Here is a 20462-nt window from a genome sequence, read left to right as displayed (position 1 = left end):
GTCACACAAGTAATTGTCAGATGACAATTTTTCAAAGGCTCTCTATTCAACACTTCTGTAAGAAATACGCCTCAGGTCACCAACTGAATGCAATAGCACAAATGGTACTGATGACAGGACCTCAAAGAATCAGCATGCTGAACCAGTAAATGTGGTAACCTTCTATGTAAGAGATGCACCAGTGGATTCTGCAGGACTTCTAGAAATGCAAAAGGAGAACTTCCAGGTCAACAAACTTTTTAAGGCAACAAACTGAGACCAGCAGGGTAAACAACGAAGCAAAAGCAAATGGGATGTAACTGATGTGGCTGGTGCAAAGCACTCAAACACAGCCAGACATCTGCTTACATTTAAAACCTGAGTGTTGTCACACACAAAAGGTCCAAAAGCACAAAGGTTTTCGGTTCTACCTCTGATGTGATGGAATGACCTTCCCCTCTCACTCAGAACTGCTGAATCCCTCTCTACATTTAAGAAGGGTCTTAAAACTCACCTCTTCTGGACTCACTTTTCCCATGATATCTTAATTTCATGTAATGTGTAAATAAATATTCATGCCCTATAACTTTGAGATCATAACTTCGATAACGGATAAACTTTTATGCAGCCACTGATGTAATGTAAATGTTTAATAAAAGAAAATTAGGAATGTGTTTAGGAATTGTCGATTATTTGGATAAACCTTTATCCAGCTACTTGTGTGATGAACATTGGTTCATATGGTGGAAAGTAACAAACTAACTGTACTTTAGAATCACACATCTACATCTAAGTTTCTCTTTCTGCTAAGGTAAAGCACACGTTGTATTTTCTATGAGATGTACGTTGCTGTCAAGAAAAGCGTCTGCTAAATGAATAAATGTAAATGTTTATTGGGAAACACATGGTAAGGGATGAATTCAAAACCCAGATCACTTATTAGGCTACAGTGGAACTGGTTTACAGATTATTTCACTCTCACATTCAGCAAGGCCATTTGAAATGCCAAGAGCAACAATTTGAAGACATAAAAAAAATCATAAACTATATACACACACACACACACACACACACACACACACACACACACACACTAGATAATTTTAAAATACATAATCCATACAATAACAGTCTAAAAATATCCACTAAAAAAACCTCCTGCTATAAAATGAAAAAATGTAAATGTAGAAAGACTGATGCATGAAGCCTTGACAGGCTTCATCCAGTCTTCCTTTGAACTCCTTGGAAATTCATCATAGCTGTTCTAGGCACTTGACCAACATTGCGGACAAGCCAAATTAGTATAGATCTTAAATTAACTTCTCCACTGCAGCAGAAATGCTACGCCCTGTTGTGACCCCATATTGCCGTAAGTGTTCACTGTGAACTCTTTATTCTCGCACGACCAGTCAGACATCCAGCACTTGTGTGATTCAGAGCCCTGACGCCCTACTAACTCGCCTCGTTACTTTTGCTCAATTCCACTCTGTCTCCGTGACTCAGACTTACTGGAGTGAGGAGGAGATTTTGCCTTCTTCACAGGCTGTCTCTCTCTTACACATACAGATTCACTGGCTTATTCAGACAAGTTTACATATCAAGTTATTCCACTTGAAGCTCACCAGGTTCAGGTCAAGGCACTGCATGGCAAGGAATTCTTTCTGTTTCAACATCCCACAAGAGCAAATACCTGGAGACTTGGCTTAATGAAGTAGTTATGGAATCGAGTCCAAATCTATTTTATAGATTTGTATTTGGGTTAGGGGGGGTGCGGTGGCGCAGTGGGTTGGACCAGGTCCTGCTTTCCGGTGGGTCTGGGGTTCGAGTCCCGCTTGGGGTGCCTTGCGATGGACTGGAGTCCCGTCCTGGGTGTGTCCCCTCCCCCTCTGGCCTTACGCCCTGTGTTGCTGGGTAGGCTCCGGTTCCCCGTGACCCTATATGGGACAAGCGGTTCTGAAAATGTGTGTGTGTGTGTGTGTGTGTGTGTGTGTGTGTGTGTGTGTGTGTGTGTGTGTGTGTGTGTATTTGGGTTAGCTACCTCATAGAAATATATCTGCACAGTAAATATGTGAACCTCTCCTTTTGCCTTTCTGTAGGGTTTGGGAAGGTTAATTTGGAACCATGAATACATCCCAGTGACAGTCTGATTTGCAAATGTCATTAGAGACCAAGCAGCCATGGATTATTACTTGAAGGGTGATGAACTCATCGTTTTTCTCCTTCGCACTTAAACAACATGAGTTTCCAGCTGGTGTTATGTTATCCACAGTTCGTTTAAATGAGTTCCTTCTGGTTTAAAACACATACATAACTGACATAGCACACTACAGGATAAGAATCCAACATTTTAATTGAAAATGACTCCTTTGCGTCCAGGGAATCGGCACACTCAGTTTACAGCAGCTGCCGTGCTTTTTAAAAAATGCATTTCCTAAAGGATTAAACAAAGGCCATCTGGACCGCACTGCAAATCCTAAAAGGCTGATTTGCAACAAAACATTCCACTTTAACTTTGTCACTAGTATATGAAGACCATCAGATTCCATTACAAACCCTTTTTAAGAAGCAGTCATGTTTCCTGCAGGTACCAAAATCATGACAGGCAACATTCCAACATTATTACAGTAGCATAAAGAAAGCATCCTGCTCAATTCACTCATTCATTTTCACTAATTCGACGGGATGCCAATCTACACCATAGTAGCCACACATGCCCATTCACAGACTACAGGCAATTTACCATTGCAAATTCACCTGGTTTGCATGTCATTGGAAACTGGAGCACCCAGAGGAAACCCACACAGACAAGGGAAGAACTTGCAAACTCCACACAGATGAAGCTGGATTCAGGCCTACTCCCAGACACCCCTGATGCTATGAGATGGCAGCACTACCTGGTACACCACTATCAACAATCACCATCAACCATCAATGAGAGAACCAATGGCATTGCCAAGACATGGTCAGTTACATGCCAAAGAAATCACTGTGTTAGCATGACCACACGCTGCCAAATTCAGGTTATCCAGAATACAGGCATGAACTAAGCCTTATGTCCAATATTATACATTTTTAAGTACTCAATAAAAATGTATATAATAAACTCAGACAATGTGACTAATGTTATCAGTTTGTGTACCAAGCAAGCTGTGGTCAGTTATGGTCAGAAAAGTGTGTGTTAGCATGACCTGTGTTACACCTGTGTGTGTATTTTGGTCTCCACTTCTTCTCCAGCATTTGTCAACAGCTCTCCAACTTGTTAAGAAACAAACCATATTTTTCAACTAAAGAACAGCACCACTAAGAAACTTAAACTAATACAAAATAATATGTGCCATTTTCCAACTGCAGTACCAATAACTTTTTTTTAGGTGGCACCCTTAATGATAACTTGCTAACGTCAGAACATAAGTGTTCTAAAAGAGCAAACTCGGCAAAATATAGGTAAATTCTGCAGTATCTGTTCCAACAAGTCATATTTTGTCAGCATTTAAAACGGTGTTTCTTCCTCAGACCCCAAACTGACACGACGACGACAGGGAGACTCCTGTCGTCAGTTGAACCTGTTCGTCGTTTTAGCCAATGGCGACACGAGACGCTGCTCGAGCACCATTTAAAGGGCCAGCGGTCCCGCGTCCGCATGCGCTGCAGGCTTACCTCCAGAGTGCGTTTGGCGGGAATAGGGATTCCCTCCGCCCCGTCATGTGGACATCACCACGAGGTTAATAATAATAATAATAATAATAATAATAATAATAATAATAATAATAATAATGTAAGTTTAGACATATTACTTTATTACTTCTCCACCAGTAAGTGCTCTGTTCATGCACACTATCCTGGTACTTAATATCCTTCAATTCCTTTTTTTCTGAAACAGAGAGAGGCTGAAAATCTTTTTTTGCAGAAAATGCAGTGGAGAGGCTGAGACAAAGTGAATGAGGTCAAGCATTACAAATCTGGGCAGACAGCAGGATCACATGGTCCCGGGTCCTATGGATAAGGACAACAATGAGGAATCTGACTTGAAAGTTAGTATACATTTACATTTACATTTATTCATTTAGCGGATGCTTTTCTCCAAAGTGACGTACATCTCAGCGAAAATACAATTTGTAAGAGAAAGAGAATTAAGAGAAAGAGATATGGCTGCAGACGTGATTCTTAAGTAAACCTAGTTTGTTACTTTCCACTTGATGCACCGATGTTCATCGCACGAGTATGTGCATAAAATGCAGGATAGATGAATCCTGATACAAACAACTCAGAGCTCAGATTTCTCAGCTGACCCCCTTTTGCACAGAGTAGGTGGTGGAGGGGGCAGCAAGGGAAAGCACATATACAGGCTGGAACCAACATCTAGGGGCAAAACAGCAGGTATTTGGGCACAAAAGATGTTAGCAACAAGACAGTGGAATTATAGAGAAATACTGGGGAGACAAACTATGCCGGTGTGAGAAAGAATCAAGTTAGAGTGTGAAGTAAGGAGTTTAAAGACTTATCTAGGAGACCTTTTTGCTATTGTGTCCCAGACTGTTTTACACTATTTTGCTTAGACAGAGTAAACGCCGTCTAGTTTCAGAGTGATGTGACGAGAATACTTTTTCTTGAAGGCCTCGCTGAAACCAGATCAGCTTGAAGGTAGAAAATGAACCCCGGTTCCTAAGAAGGCTCCTATCTCCCATACGGTGAGTAATGAGATTATTAATACGAGTCTGGAGTCTGGAAGCAGAGCAGAGAACACGGGCCTGGTTTGATGTAATAAGCGATGCAGATAACTGCCATGGTATTGATTGGTGCTTATGGGATACTCCAGGCGGCCCAGATGGAAGTGTGGGAATGCACTTTGTCATCTGACACATCGCATCAGAGGCAGCAATAACCCAAGCCATCGCTTGCAGGCACAGTTAGACAAAAGCAGAGCTGCTGTAAGTTGGGTGGGGGTGGGAGGGAGGCGCACCGTAGGATGGCTGCAGAGAGGAATGGAGAGATGTGTGTATCATGAGGAGGGTGAATTCATCAGTATGCCTGTGTCATCTTGATGCTGGGTGGTGTTCTCTATACATCTTTTGTTGTGGTTATGTTTGTCCTGGATATGACTGAAAGGACACTACTCTGGCAGTGTCACTGAATGACGTTAGTGTGCACCACGCCAACCCGTGCCAAAACCTCTCCTGAAACCTAACCAAAGGCATCCCAAAATGCACAGCTGCATTCATCCCACTGCTTATGGTCCAGCTTCTAAAAATGAGTGCACAGTGTATAAAAGTAATAATTTCACATACGTTGATTGTGAACCAAGCCGTGGTCAGATTCAAATTTTTTTTTAAAAAATCATACCCCTACAGACGGATTATGGTCTCGCTCTAGAACAGCCCGATGGCCATATGAATAATTTTTTTCTCTTTTAATGATTGAAACTGCACAGTCCAAACATTTTGCACGTTTTGCGTGTAAAACCAAATGCCACATTCCTGAAAATGACCCGTGCAGTCATTTTGCCAGCCTTGCAGAAAAGATGCTTGTTTTGAAATGATGTAGGGAAGGCAGAAGTGGAACTGGAAGCACACTGGGACCAGAGTGAGGGACGTGTCATTCGCGGAGTGCATGTGCCGGGCCGGCCTCAGACGTGGCACCGCTCGCGCTCACGCTCGCGCTCGCCCGCACCTCCCCCACTCCCACCCCCATTGTGTGACGCTCGGCGTGCTGCTGCGGGAGCTGTCCCGCATGCGACGGTGCTGAAACCCCGCAACGAGAGCCCGCCGGCCGCGGATCGCCCCGCGCGATACACAGCAACGGGCAGGCTGCCTTCACGCGCGCGTCCTGCTCCGCGGAGGACGTGCGGAACGCGCCGGCACTGCAACCCGGCGCCGTCCCCACCATCTGACGTAGGATGAAGTGAGCACCGCCGAGGTATTGTGATTAAAAATGATTTTACACCCCGGGAGCCCCGAGCAACTCCGCGTTAACTGCGCCGGACCCGGATCAGCCGCGATCGCTTTGCCCAGTCCCGCTTCTGCGCAGAACGAACGGAAGGAATTATTGGGAATAACATTTTAAAAGATGCAGAAAAATGCAAACTGGTGATCGCCTAAATATGAAGGGAATAAGATGGACCGCGGTCCACAGACGATTCATCTGATGGAGGCTCGAGAGAGGAAGTGACACCTCACGACACCGAACGGGGCCAGGGCTGGGCTGGACACCGGGAGCGGTCTCATCCCAGAAGTCCGACGGAGTACCGCACATTGGTCAACTAATTGCTTTCACAGCCGGATTATTTTCACTGTGTGTCCCTTGTTCCCTCCGCATGGCGACAAGGGGGGGGGGGGTGATGTCCATTTTGCGGTCGAACTGATGGCATCGCGTCCCTTTAAAGATCCGGCACCGTTATGAAACTACAGCAGACCACATCGGGAAGTGCTTGTGCAGAGCTCGACTGTAACACATCGCCTCTGCTCTTGCTGGATTCATGGATGTGCGGCGCGCAGAAAATGGGAGGACAATAGTGTGTCTTCTGGGTTACCTACGAGAAGACAGACAGGCAGCACCTTCGGGACACACTTATTTATCAAGCCCTTTGTAGGCATTTTCCATATTTCCTTCATTTTTCCTTCAGTTTACCCACTCGCGGTATCCCCTTTTAGCCAATTTGCTGGTCGAATAATTTCAAGTAGTTTCTCTTTATTCTACCTGGGACATCAGCCATTAATGCATCTACTGACTTTACAACACTCATAGACATGTGAAGCCATCTAAGTAAGGTATCTACACCTTGTTACATTTTGATAGATGACAAAGGGCCCCATTTCTGTGATGCTATTTGAATTATTTCTGTAGAAAAATCACTTTGAGTGTTGCACACAGAAGGAATGGCGATGGTTTGTAGTTAGTTAAGTTGGAATCACCTTTGTGTCAAAGTGGAAGGTAGACCTTTCAAAGAAATAATTTACCAAATCACAAGATTAGAACAAAATTAGAAGCACAGCAAACAAATTGCACACAATTTAAGCAAACAAGTATGCACTGGTGTTCTGGGAACGTCTTTCTTGAGGTGTCATTTAAAACATGATAATCACATAATTAAAAAAAACTCCAGATCACCTGAACTCATCATTTTATAGTTGCAACAGAAGGGCACATGTTGTTGGTAGTTGGTGTCATTGTATGGTGTCGGGGATTGTTGAGTCACAGACAGATGCTGCGCCACCAGGGAATGGTGAAAGGCCGCTGCTGCGTCTTGTTCAGTGACCTCAAGGTTTTCCTGCTCAGGGCGCCGGGCCCAACGGCGTCGCCGCCGCCTCCATTTTCCCCTATGAGCGGAGCAGATGCAGAGAGCCATGCGAATGGTGTGGCAGGAGCCGGCGGTGCTGCCCAGAACAACAACACTCTAATAAATACCCCTCAGGCGGGTGGCTGGACTGTGCCTTCGACAGGGGGTGCCACTGGGGATGAGGAGAGCGGAGGAGCAGAGGGCTGGTCCAGCACCGCGGGTGAGCGGTCGGGCACCTTGGACTGCAGCAGCTCTTCAGACGACCTGGCCAAGGAGAAGTCAGAGGAACGACTTTCCCTCACCAGCTGTACTGATAGCGGTGTTAGGACTCCCTTGTGCAGAATCTGTTTTCAGGGACCCGAGCAGGTATGCATTCATATTCTATCGATACCACAGTTCATGAATGAACTTCTTGTGCCCTTTTTACAATAAAGGACAACTAAAACACGATTAGAGGAGCAACCTACAAAAAAGCCGAAATGATGAAGGTTTGCAGTTTAGAGATTTACTGCTGATGTATTCAGAGTCGATTGAGGCCCAGGTTTGGGGTCTGTCGTGAGCAAACTCAATTTAATCTCTCGTCATCACAACCGACGCTGTCAGAACGAAGACTAATGGCATTATTCAATCTAACCTCGAGGGCGCTATTCCAAGAAGTCACTCGCACATAAATTCCATAGTCAAAGTTATTGGGTGAAGTCGTGGCGCTGAGACTGAATACCTCTTTTCCACCTTTCTTCCAGATGGTCTTGGTATTGTTCCAGTGAGCATATCTGTAACTTTATTTTTTGCTGAAGAGTCAGATATAAATGTTCTTAAATTGCGATTTCCCGTAAATAATGAAAACGTCCATGCATTACCAAGAAGATCCTGTCTTACTAGATTCTAAGACATATGCTGCACCAAGCCAGTTTCCCACCAGTTTTTCTATTATGTATAATAACCAACTGTCACACCGCCAGCCTTTTCACAACCTGTGATTTATACTTGAGAACATAGGGTTTCCGTAGCTTGGATGCCTCCAACTCCATGGCACCTCTCCTGCCCCCTTCAGCTTAGTTTTTTCAGGTCTAGTCTGGTGTAATAACATTTCATTTTGAGCAGAACAATATTTGTATATCTCTTCTAATTCTTACCAAAGGATACAATAATGAGTATTCTTGCTTTTTGCACTTTGAGTGTCTTGACATGACCTGAGCTTAATTCTCTGAGTGTTGACAATCAGCAGAGCCACTTTGATGCCCCACTACTCCCCTTTGTCAGTCATTCAAAATGCCCTTCCACCTAAACCCACAGATTTTTTTTTTGTGCCCTCGCATACCAGTTACGAGTGGTCGAGGAACTGTACTCTGTCACTTGGGCGAGACATTTAACAGTGCCATCGTTCATGCTGTCTCCTTGGGTTCCTGGATCACTCCAGAGATTGATGGTCCTCAGATCATAATGAGAATTAGGCTTTTGGACAGATGGGTCTGTGGGGAAGGTGCCTCCTTCAACAACCTGGGACCCTGCTGTGAGAGCTGGAGCAACTCCAAGATGAAATCTCGGAAGAGTGGTTGTGGGACCTCGGTCATGCTGCTCAGTGGGGAGTGTCGTGTAGCTTTGGGTGGTTGTGCATCTTCTGTGCTTGTTTCTTCTCTCAGTGGCAAGTGTATGCCTAAGGAAAGACTAATGGACCAGGTGGTCAGTTGTTTTCTCTGATGTACAAAGGCACAGAGGGAGGTCTTTGGGCTCTGATTCAAGGATGCAGTCCTCTCATTTATCGTGCCAACTTACCTGCCCTGCAAAGAGAATCTGTGAAGCTGCACAGGAAATAGATTAAAGGCTCCAACTAGATGGTCCAGGTGCTGGTAATGCAACAGTGCCAGGTGAAGAAGGGTAGCTGCAGGTCCTAAAAGTTCAAACCTGAGTGTTTCTGGCAGCTGTGTTGCTCATTTACAGGCCACACAACTATCAGTTTCATTGAACGATGATATATGTATGAATACGAGCACCAGTCAGCATGTTGCGTATCGGAAGACTTTTTTAATCACGCATGGACTGTAAGAAATGTAAGAAATCAGGGTCAAGCTCTCGCCACAGCTGGTCTCTTTAAGATGATTTTAATCCTCTGTGTTTCATACCAATGCAGAGCATTTCTCCTTCTTGTCCATTTCATTCAGCAAACTGTAGTCTTGAATTAACACATTTTTCTGAGCCTTTAACATTCATTATTTCTTCTATGGCCTCTAGTGATGTGTGAGGTTATACTTAATTAAGATAATTAGGATTACAAACTGAACCAGAGGCGACTACAGTGATGTTACAAATGTACAAGGATGAAAAAAGAGCACGGAAAAAAGCAAATCTATAGGCACCGGTTGCCTTCTAGTATTTGTCTGTATTCTCCTTTTGCTGGAAGTGCTCAGGGAGGGTGTAACACCTCAGCATCCCTGCGTCATCTTGCCTTCCTCCCTGTGACAGGAAGCAGGAGGATTTGTGTCACCGTCCACAGTCCAGCCCCATAGTTCTCCCAGGGCCGGCGGGCGCCGGTGGACTAACACATCATCGTTAGCCTCTCTGGGTGAAGGGTTACACTTCTGTAGCAAAAGCAAGGGCTTCAGTGCCACATGCTGACAGCACTCAGTGCCAGGCAAGAAATGCATTATGGTTTTCCATGGGTTCCTGGGTGTGGAGGCGCAGCTTGCTCATGTCTCACATTAAATGTCCACAAATCACTTTCTATTCGCATGGAAATGAGGAGCTGCTCTCGGCGCGCTGCGGTTGTTTTGAAAAGCGTGCAGACGGGCTGTGCCAGCACTTCTTTTCTCTTCTTCTTTCTGTTTCAAAAAACAACCCGTCTATTACAGATTTGTGCGAGAAGCAGCTCTGTCCTGTTTTTTGGTGGTTGATGTCCGGTCGTCTCCTGTCCTGCCAGTGAATTCTTCTTGGCTTGTTGACGTCGTGTCCAGCAATCTGCCAACAGGTTGACCTCACCCACGCACGTGGCGCTCTATCCGCCACCTCCAGGCTCAAGTTTAAAGAGACTTAACTGCAGCCAACAGGAATCCTGGTGGACCACATTCAGGCCTGAATAAAAAAAACACCTCTGAGATCTTTCTTCAGATCTTTTCATGCTGTAAAATGTCATAACCTTTCCAAAGCTATGGCAGAGGGGAGTGAATGCATCCTGGCTGTGTACCCTGTTTAGACTGGGGAATCAGCACCAATACCACACTGGCGCTCCCAAAACAAAAACACACTTCTACCAAATGCATCAGCGGCACTTTTTATTGCATTCCGGCATAGGGTCTGGATTCAGCCAGGATCCATTGGTCCAGAACCACTCATGTCTTTTATGCAGAAGTGCGCCGCTCTTGTGCCTTATGGACTGTGAGGAAATCACAACTTCTGCTTTTCATGTGCTGAATGATGGAAAATCTGATTTATTTTTATCTGTGCTGTAGGCTATTTACCAAGATTACATGTCCTGTTTCCGAGTGTCCTTGCTTTACCTTTGGGGCCCATGGTGCCAGCTTTATAGGGGTGACCGGTCCTTCATCTCATTCTGGGGGTTAGCTGCAGTGAGGGAGGAGGAGAAATGGCTTCCATTGCGTTTTCTGAGAAGATGTCTCTCCATGTCCACATCCTCAGATTCTGTTGAGAGACCAGCTGCTGTTGTGCCTGTGTCAGCATTATGTATTCTTTTACTGTGGCTGTTACCATCTATAACGAGAGGAGTGTGTTCGTCCCGGCAGATATTTCAACTAGTTGCCAAATTTGTTCAAAATTTTGCCTCACTCTCCCTTACAAAATTACATCGTTGTAGCCTATGCTGCTTATGTTTCTCCGCATAACGCCTGATGTGTTCCCTGCTCTCCATAACGTTGTACCTGTTCATGGTGATGAAGGTGGCTTAAAGGTCACACTTTAACCCAGTTTCAGTGCAGATCTCTTTCACGTCTGTCCTTCACTTCTCTGCTCCAGCTGTTCCAGCCGCTGCACATAAACCAGGGGATCTAGCAGCAGTGTGAACTGACATGTACCCCAGTCACTGCTGCTCTTTATGCCGGTAATTAAACATCATTTTAGCATCTAGAGTCAGCAGCAGCAACAGAGGAGATTCTCGGTGGACGGCCTTAAGTGGCGCACAACCTAATAACCTCCAGCAGCCAGTAACCCCATACAACTCTTCGAAGGCGTCAAGTGCTGCGCTTCAACAAGTGAAAAAAATCTATTTGAATTGGAGGCCATTTGGCTCCTGTGGTATCATGTCGTGTAATTAGGCATCTGTTTATTTATCTGCAAAAGCTCTCTGTTATTGTGAACTAATACAGTGGATAACTATACATATATAATTTGATTCTGGAAAAAAAAACCCTCCCACATGTGCAGAATAACTTTAATTAAGACATAAAATAATTATGACATTGCATTAGGCCACATCCTCAACCAAATCAGGTGTATTTTCATAACAGAGCATGGTGGTGAATGAGAACACCCTGTTCCTCAGCACAAGATGGTATCACTTTTGTGTTGCCCACGTTTTTCAGAGACATATATGTTTGTGCATACAAGGGATTTGATGTGGTGGATGCTCATTCAGACACATTTCACATGACAGAACCAAATTAAACTAACAGAGTAACTATAAAGCAACAAAGTCTGGCATAAATTCAATAAAAATTAATGTTGTAAAATTATTCACACAGACAAGTATGCGTATATCTATGTAATATGAGTACAGAAGTGGAACCAGCAGTATAACTAAATATACATAGATATAACTGGAGGCACTTTAATTTAACAGTTGCATTCATCCATTATCGATAAGCACTTGTGCCATGCAGGGTCACAGTGGTCCAGAGCATTGTCTCGTCCATCATAGGCCAGCCACACGCTCTCATTCGCCGACACGCATTTATAATTGCATCCAAACACACAACCTACATTTCCTGCTGGACCAACATGCTGCAAGGGACAGCCTGCAGCATAGGGGTTAGAACAACTGCCTTTGGACCCAAAGGTTGCAGGTGCTTACCCTCAATTGCTCCAGTGTAAATTGGTAAGTAATTGTAAGATGCTTTGGTGAAAAGTGTCAGATGAATGAATAAATATAATCAGAGTGCAAGTTTTTCATGTGCAGTGTTGCTCACATGTTTTCAGATGTCACCTGTAAGACAAAAAATAGTTGTTTTCAGTTTTCATTTTGTCAAATCAGCAATTGCTCCTTGAAGATACACTGTCAGTTCCTGAAGCAGGAATTTAATCCCTCATTTTTTATGTCTGAGCCTACTTAGAGTTTAACTTGTTTAACTTTAACTATTGACTATATAAAGCAGTGTATTACAGTGGACCATTTAGGCTAAGTGTCTTGCTTTTAGGTACAACAACAGCATCCCAATGCCAGCTCCTGTCTTACCTGACCCTTTTGCACAACACTTGAGAATTTAAGTGCTGAGCTTTAAGATTCTCCTCTGATATCAGGATGGTCGGCAGCTGCCTTTAAGATCAAGTCTTCTCTGATTATGAAGAGACACACATTTTATTCCCGGCATATTGTGAGATGAGATATGGCTCATGAACACCACACAGTGTCGGTGTACGTGGTCAGGCACAAACAGAAATCCTCTGTTACGGATCCCACTCTGTCAGGCCAGTGAACAGAATCGGTGTGTGCGTGTCTGTGCTGTGGAGTAGGAAACGTGTTGCAAACACAAACGCATTGACTGCCACTAAGACGACTCAGCAATGTGTGTGTGTGTGTGTGTGTGTGTGTGTGTGTGTGTGTGTGAGTGCGTGCAAACGTGTGTGAGTGCACGTCTGACCACACTGGCACAGAAGGCCCCCAGCAGGTTTTCTCTGTTCAGGAATGATGATTTCAGCTATTTGGAAGGTGAGTTTCCTCAGACTGTGGGTCAGTGTTTGCCTTTATGAACATCATTATTTTCTAAAGAGACATTTCAGCATTTCTAAAAAAGGAAACAGTAAATAACAATACAATTTTTCAAAATCCAGACAGGTTAAAAGGTTCTCTTGGAAAACGTACTGGAATTGCGTTTGAACGTATTTATAAGGATGTGAGCGGATAAGTAGCACTGAACATTGGCAAAAGATGAGTACAGTCCCACACTAAAGATCCAGCATGTCCTTAATGGGCTCTATTCTTTTCCCAATCAATACCAGGCAGCAAAATATCAATCTGACAGATGGAAAAAATCGTCAATGGCAAAAAAATTAACTCGGTCAACAAGTTCCTAAAAATCCCAGTTTATCACTATACCATACAGATTCAGGCAACTAAAAGTATCAACACAAACATACCATATGACATGAAATCATGATCATGTGATAAGGCTTTATGAAGAAATGTCAAAAAATGCATACATTGTGAATGATGATCTTGGCCCTAAAATTGTCAGGATGCTTTGGCATCTGAATGGGTGAGTATGAAGGCACAACCCCTGGTCAACTGAAAGACGTATAAACACTGTATGTATATTCACATACACAAAAACTGCAGTACATGTGTATTGTACATATATGTGTGTGTCTGTTCCAGATCTCCTCCATTCCTCTCTGAGCAGAAATTTAAGAAGGGCTTTAAGATCAGAGGGATTACACACATCAAAACCGTCTTGCGGAGAAAGGTTATGGAAGAGCAGGGCCGTCTCCTTTCACATCCTGCAGTGTGGAGAACCTATTAGGGAGCAGCGAGGTGCTCTCTCCAGGGGATGCGGTGCCACTGAAGAGCATAGTGATAGGGCAGGATCGCAGCCTTCTGCACCATGGCCATTTTCACTCTACTTCCACATCCATACATTACCTTGCAGCTGTAGCTATAAAATGCATTGCAGCTGTCAATAAGAAGTGTAGTTGTAAATGAGGGCAGTGGAATGATTGGCTGCTCTTCAGTCAGGGGCGGAGTCACAGTTCCACTGCTCTGTCCCTGTGTGCCTCCAGGGGGAGCTGCTGAGCCCGTGCCGGTGCAGTGGGTCAGTGCGTTGCACCCACCAGCCCTGCCTCATCAAGTGGATCAGCGAGAGGGGGTCCTGGAGCTGTGAGCTGTGCTACTACAAGTACCAGGTTATCGCTATCAGCACCAAGAACCCGCTGCAGGTAGCATAGTGGCTCATGCCCAGAACCCAAGACTCAAACCCAGTATTTTTTAAGGCAACAAGAGCCTTAATCCTTCTAAACCACAAACTTGAGTAGCTGTTTGGCAACTGTGTGACTGTACTTTTGTCGCCCTTTGAATGCACCATGACCGTTCTTTCACTCCTCTGCAATGATGCTGCAAATGCCTCATGAGTGCCATTTGACTTGTGAAAGCCCTTGGAGCATCTGTTGACCGTACTGTGACTGCTGTGACTGTAGCCACTCCTGATTTATTCACTATGACTGCCCCTTGACCACAGTATGATTGCTCTATGACCGTTCTGTGCTTCTCCTCTCTTGCAGTGGCAAGCCATCTCACTGACGGTCATAGAGAAGGTGCAGATGGCTGCGGCCCTGCTGGGCTCGCTGTTCCTCATCGCCAGTGTTTCCTGGCTCATCTGGTCCTCCTTCAGCCCCTCGGCCAAGTGGCAGCGGCAGGACCTGCTTTTTCAGATCTGCTACGGCATGTATGGCTTCATGGACGTGGTGTGCATTGGTGAGCGTGAGCCCCAGCTCCAGAACCAAACGGTCACAATGTCAGTCCGGTTTAACCAGTCATATGTGCTATACAAAGAAAGCAAGACTGTGCATACATGCAGGTGTGTGTGTGTGTAGAGGTGTGAAGCATATGAAAAGGCCATTGTATCTGCTTCCCTACAGGGTTGGCTCTTGGATACACACACGTGCAGCAGATAAGAGTGAATTATGTTGGATTGCCACTGTTGGTGCATTTTTCACATGCTGGTGCTCTTAGACTGTTGTGTTCTTAGCAATTATTATTTTTAAAGGTTTTGAACCAGCAAACGCATTCATGAGCAAAGTTAGCTGGAATTTTGTTGGTGACAGGGGTTTCAGTGTGTGTCCATCATAGGTATAAGTGGTGGGGGGTTGTTCCTATTCAAGCAAGCTTACTGTATAACTCACTGAGCACCGTTGTTATTGTTTTTTGTTCCCCCCAGTACCCCCCAGTTTATTCCACCTCTGGTATAGACGATCCACGATACCATGGGTAACATGATCCATGTAGCCTGGATAGCCCAGTTGGTACAGCACCAGTATTTTAATCTGAGGGTCCCGGGTTAGGGCAAACATGTAGGGCTAGTGTAGTGTTTACTGCTGTTCCCTTGAAATCAGAGACCCAGGTTTCAGTCCCTCTTATTGCTTTACTACCTTTACACAAGGTGCTTACCCTGGATTGACATGATAATGATTACTGTGTGAATGGGCAAATGATCGTAGTTTAGTGTGTGAACCTAAAATTGTCAGTTGCTTTGGTGAAAAATGTTGGCTAAACGATTAAAAAAAAATAATAATTAACATGCATTCCACACTTTAGTCCAGAGCAGGTAGTGTACTGGTTGCCGATATACTGGAATCTCACATGTCACCTGGGGATGATTAGGTGATTCCCAATGGAAAGGGTGTTAGAACCTGAAATTGTCAAACCAGAACCGACATTCTACTTGTTAGGAAGTTGGTTTCCACACCTGCCGGGAGCTGACCGTCGATTCGCTTTGACTGGTCACCTGGGACAAGTGCCTTCATTTCTCAGAGAACCACTTGTGGTGCATCAATACTAAACATCAGCGCTAATCTGCCTGTTGCCAAATGAATACGAAGAAGACGCATTTAGTCGCTCCATCTGCAGTTCGTTGCCTCCCGGGAGCTGTTCTTCTTTGTGCAATCAATGCTAATCAATGCTAAACCTTTTCCGCTTTCTTTGGCTCGAGCAGAGCGGATGTGCCTCTGTCACCATAAGACAGAATGCTTCCTTTTTCCACTGACAAATACAGGTGGTTGTGGACTGAGTCTCTTCTTAATGAAGGATCAAATGTTCCGCTCGTGCCTATGAGCCATACACACAAGTGTCTTTCTTTAATTTCAGTCAGAAACAATTGTCTGGACAGGAGAAGAAAGGCAGCATGCTGTGCAGAGCCCTTTTTCCCAGAGGAGAATCCTCCCTGATTGCATCAGAAAAAGTGGATGAATAGAAATGCAGCAGCGTCTTTGGTGGCAGGACCACTTCTCCTCCAGAGAGAGGGTGTCAGAAGCAGCAAAGTAAACAGCAGAAAGAAATCCCATAAAAATAATCACCACCATAAAGACAGCCATTAAAAAGAGTCTCAAGTGTGACCCGAACTGGTACCCTGATATTTACAAGAACCTTTCACAGGTTGCAGTAAAATATACTGCCAAGCCTGTTACCGCGCTATGAAGCAGACTTATAAAAGCAAAGTTTCTTTTGTACTGCTGTAGCACTCCTGTCATGCTCTCATGGCATGGCAATCAAGTCTGGAATGGCTCAAAAATTGCGTTCTTATTACAATGAAGTCCTTTTTACAAGGGTCACAGGGGATACAGGGCCTTCAGTGAATCGATTCTCACAATACCAGTTGACTAGCCTGAAGAGAAATTACCAGATTACGTCATATTGTTGTGAAATATATTGGGTTCTCATGTTACGAGTTGCAACTCTTCAAAGATATTTAGAAAATTTCTGTTTGCTGCACATTAAATGTCAGCACCATTTTTACACCTAGTTGTTAGTTGGTGGTAAAATACACCCAGACTGTAGGAGTGTGTGACTAAATTAATTCAACTCACTTTCACAGATTTTACAGCTTGTGTCCAGTTTTTACTGAATGAAGCAGTGAGTGGTCACCATTGAAAAGGAGTTTGTTGAGAGAAGTTATTTTTATTTTTGGTGACTTTGATTTTTAATGTAGCTTGAATGTTAAAATGAAAGTCTTAAAGTACATTTTAATAATTATAGCTGTATCTGAGACTTTTACAGCAACTAAATCAAGGTATGTCTATTATTATGCTTTTATTGACAATAAACATAGTAATGCAAACTGCTTACTTGATTAATTAGTCAACAGATGGCATTTCTGCAGAATTTGCAGAGATTATACATTTACTGTACTGTTAAAGTCAACTTAATTTTAATATTTCAAGTTAATAAAAAATGATCAATTAAACCCTTCAAGGTATACCCTGCCACACACTGTTTCTCCAGGATAGGCTGTAGAGCACTGCAACCCTGCACTGGATGAGCAGTGGAATGAAAATAGAAAAATTCCCTTACAGAACACTTTTTATACTTTATAGTTTTATGTGAGTATTGCTTGCAGAGCTAAAGCACTGAATATATTGAGTCATCTGTGTTACCCTTTTGTTGATCATGTCATAGTGTTAAGAGCGACATCGGACTTATGAACAAATGAGGTTGCGAACAGATTTCCATACCCAGTTGTGTTCATGACTTGAGGACCCAGTGTACTTCACTAATTGTGTCACTAATAGTGTGATTATGTTAGTAACTTTTCTGGGCACATGTCCCCGGTGTCTGCTGTGTATGCAGCAGAGATCAGCCTCCCCTGAGACCCTACTCCCAGTTTTAGTGTGTTTCCACCTTCCTCGGCACACAAGTGAGCAGCTTTATTGGCAGGTCATTAAAGGCGGTGAGGACTGGGACGGAAACAGTTGTGCACCCGAGGGAATCTCTGTGCGATGAGCAGAAGAAGAGAGGGGTTAGGAGCAGTAGGCTAATGGGAGGGGTGCTGGCATGCTGCCAAGAGCAAGACAGGGGGTCAGAGGTGGAGCAGATTTACAGTTTTGGCAGGATGAAGAACCACAAGCTTTGTCAGATACTGCGATGTTTGCACAGATTAACTTGTCACTTTGCAGATGCTGGGCGGACAGTGCGACATCCAGCCACTTGCCCATTCGGGGAGCAAACACCCGGGTGGGGGTGGGGGTTGGTGGTCGAGAGCAGGAGAAAGCGTACGAGAAACAGACTGTCTGCACCAAATGGGATGGATTCCTTCACACCGGGAGGCATCTGCTGACCTGGACTTGGTGCCTTAATTACTTCCCTCCAGCTGTAATTATTACCTCTACAGGCACCTCGCACTCTCTGCAAGCTTCTCGCACACAGAAATGGAGCCACGAGTACCATTTCCCCAGGAGAATATTGGCCACTTGTGGGAGCTCTGAGGAAATGTCTATTTCTTCAGAGTCACGCTGCTGAGCTGACGGACCGTTGTGAACAAAACCGTGACTGCAGTCACAGACTCCCAGCCCACTTTTGTTCCTTTGCATTTGGTTTTCCACCATCCCGAGCGACAGCGGGAGGAATCAAAAAGCAATTTTGCAGACGGGTAACGAGGGCGACGTGGAAGCCTTTATGCACCGTGAATACACAAACAGCACCCGTCTGCCCCACTCAGACCACAGACACATGGCACGTCTCGGGGTTTGTCCACCAGCATGGTGGCACCGCTGGGGACAGTACAATGCATTGTGGGATATGATGTGTGCAATAACAAATTTGCACTATGCCTATGGCATTAGTAGGTTGCAGAACCTCTGATAGAGGGGCTGGTATTGAAGCCTCCATTTCTGAATTTATGATGTAAGGCTTTAAAAGATCATTTCAAATCAGTCACTTCAGCCGTGTGACAGAATTAGATGTTAGACAAAGAAGTAAGGCTAAAGGTCAGTGTCATGTCTTGGATGTTGATTGAGCAGGTGCAATCTTAGCTATGTACTGAGATCCAGCAAAGGACTGTCTGACCAACACATGTCTCTGTGTGTCCCGGCAGCATTGATCATCCATGAGGGTCCGTCTGTGTACCGGATCTTCAACCGCTGGCAGGCAGTGAACCAGCAGTGGAAGGTGCTGAACTACGACAAGGTGAAGGACTGTGAGGACCAGAAGGCCGGCCCTAGCACCCGGACTGTTCTCCTTCCAACCCAGAGGGGTGGCGGCCAGGCCAGCGGACAGGCCTCCACCTCCACTTCCTCTCTCATGAACGGTCTGGCCTCTTCTGCCCCAGTCACCACTGCAACACCTCGGCCTATGGCCACAGGCACCACGGGCCTGACCCCCCAGGACTCCTCAGACCAGAGCAATGGGCCCCCCTCCCTGCCCGATCACCACTGTGCGTACAACATCCTGCATCTCCTCAGCCACCTGAGGCAGCCGGAGACCAGAGGCCAGTCCAGCAGCAGCAACCGAGAGCTGGTCATGAGAGTGACCACGGTTTGAGGCTGAGCCCCCAGAGGCCCCCAATGCCTTACTTTATATGCGACTTTTTTAGAGGCTGAGGAAAGGCAAACACAAACCTAACCCAACCGTTTTGCCCGATGTTCTGGTTCAATCACAGCAAGAGGCCCCTCCCATCGACGGGCAGTGGCATTGTGGGCACAGCGGGACAGCGTGTGATTGTGCCAGGAGCTGAAGTGTTTTGACTTCACTGTCTCGTCATTGATTAAATAAAAATAATTCCTAGAATTTCTGGAGTGCTCCAGGCAAAGGGTTTCTATAACACTGTACACTGCGTTTTCAGTGCCAGTTTGCTGAAGGATGTCATGTTCGGGAACAAGAAAATATGTGCTTCCTGAACATGGTTTAATGACAAAGAATTGCCAGAAAATCAGATTCAGGGGTTTAGCAGCGTGGGATTTCAACATGTAGAAAGGATCTGTGCTGGGCTACTGGGATGTCAACCTGTGCCATGTGTGAAATGTCACCTCTGAGACACCGAGCACGGTAAAGGGATATGTGCCTCCGGTAACAGCCCCCCCCAAACCCATCAGACTCTATACATCTTATTAAAAGAGCTATTGTCAAACCAGCCAAAGAATCCCATTTTACACTCTTTTGAAGACGATGATTCCAACCACAGCAGACGCTAAAACTTGCCTTATAATCATCAACAAATATTACGTGCTTCAGCTGCATTAGCGACGAGCACTTGAGCGCTCCGTTTTTAATTCTGACACTGCACTGCTTAATCGTTCCGACTGTGACGCACAATGCCATGGCGACACATAAAGAAAATTTGGGATAACAAATTCGAAGGGCCGTTACTTTTTTGAGACAACTTTAGCGGGGCTTTTGGCTCCTTGTGTGCATGTGGGCGGCATGTATACACACACACACACACACACACACACATTTTCAGAACCGCTTGTCCTCATACGGGGTCTCGGGGAACCGGAGCCTACCCGGCAACACAGGGCGGAAGGGGAGGGGACACACCCAGGACGGGACGCCAGTCCGTCG

At 45.1% G+C, this 20462-nt stretch overlaps 1 protein-coding gene across 1 annotated transcript; it reads left to right on the top strand.

Annotated features, from left to right (window-relative positions):
* Nucleotides 1-5571: 5571 nt before the first annotated feature.
* On the top strand, nucleotides 5572-19677 carry marchf4b (membrane associated ring-CH-type finger 4b). Its single transcript, XM_018765484.2, has 4 exons — nucleotides 5572-7618; nucleotides 14195-14350; nucleotides 14693-14885; nucleotides 18997-19677. The coding sequence occupies exons 1-4, from the start codon at nucleotides 7121-7123 to the stop codon at nucleotides 19440-19442; spliced, it is 1293 nt and encodes a 430-aa protein (XP_018621000.1). The 5' UTR covers nucleotides 5572-7120; the 3' UTR covers nucleotides 19443-19677.
* The last annotated feature ends 785 nt before the right edge of the window (nucleotides 19678-20462 follow it).

Source organism: Scleropages formosus, chromosome 14 (assembly GCF_900964775.1).
Source record: "Scleropages formosus chromosome 14, fSclFor1.1, whole genome shotgun sequence".
Taxonomy (NCBI): domain Eukaryota; kingdom Metazoa; phylum Chordata; class Actinopteri; order Osteoglossiformes; family Osteoglossidae; genus Scleropages; species Scleropages formosus.
Note: the sequence above shows the minus strand (reverse complement) of the source record. Positions and strands in the feature narration are given on the sequence as shown.

Bases quoted from the DNA above. Each gene is read 5' to 3' on its own strand.
- marchf4b (XM_018765484.2), top strand. From the start codon at position 7,121: ATGTTGTTGGTAGTTGGTGTCATTGTATGGTGTCGGGGATTGTTGAGT. The intron at 7,619-14,194 runs GTATGCATTCAT...GTGTGCCTCCAG, and splicing joins GTTTTCAGGGACCCGAGCAG to GGGGAGCTGCTGAGCCCGTG. The intron at 14,351-14,692 runs GTAGCATAGTGG...CCTCTCTTGCAG, and splicing joins GCACCAAGAACCCGCTGCAG to TGGCAAGCCATCTCACTGAC.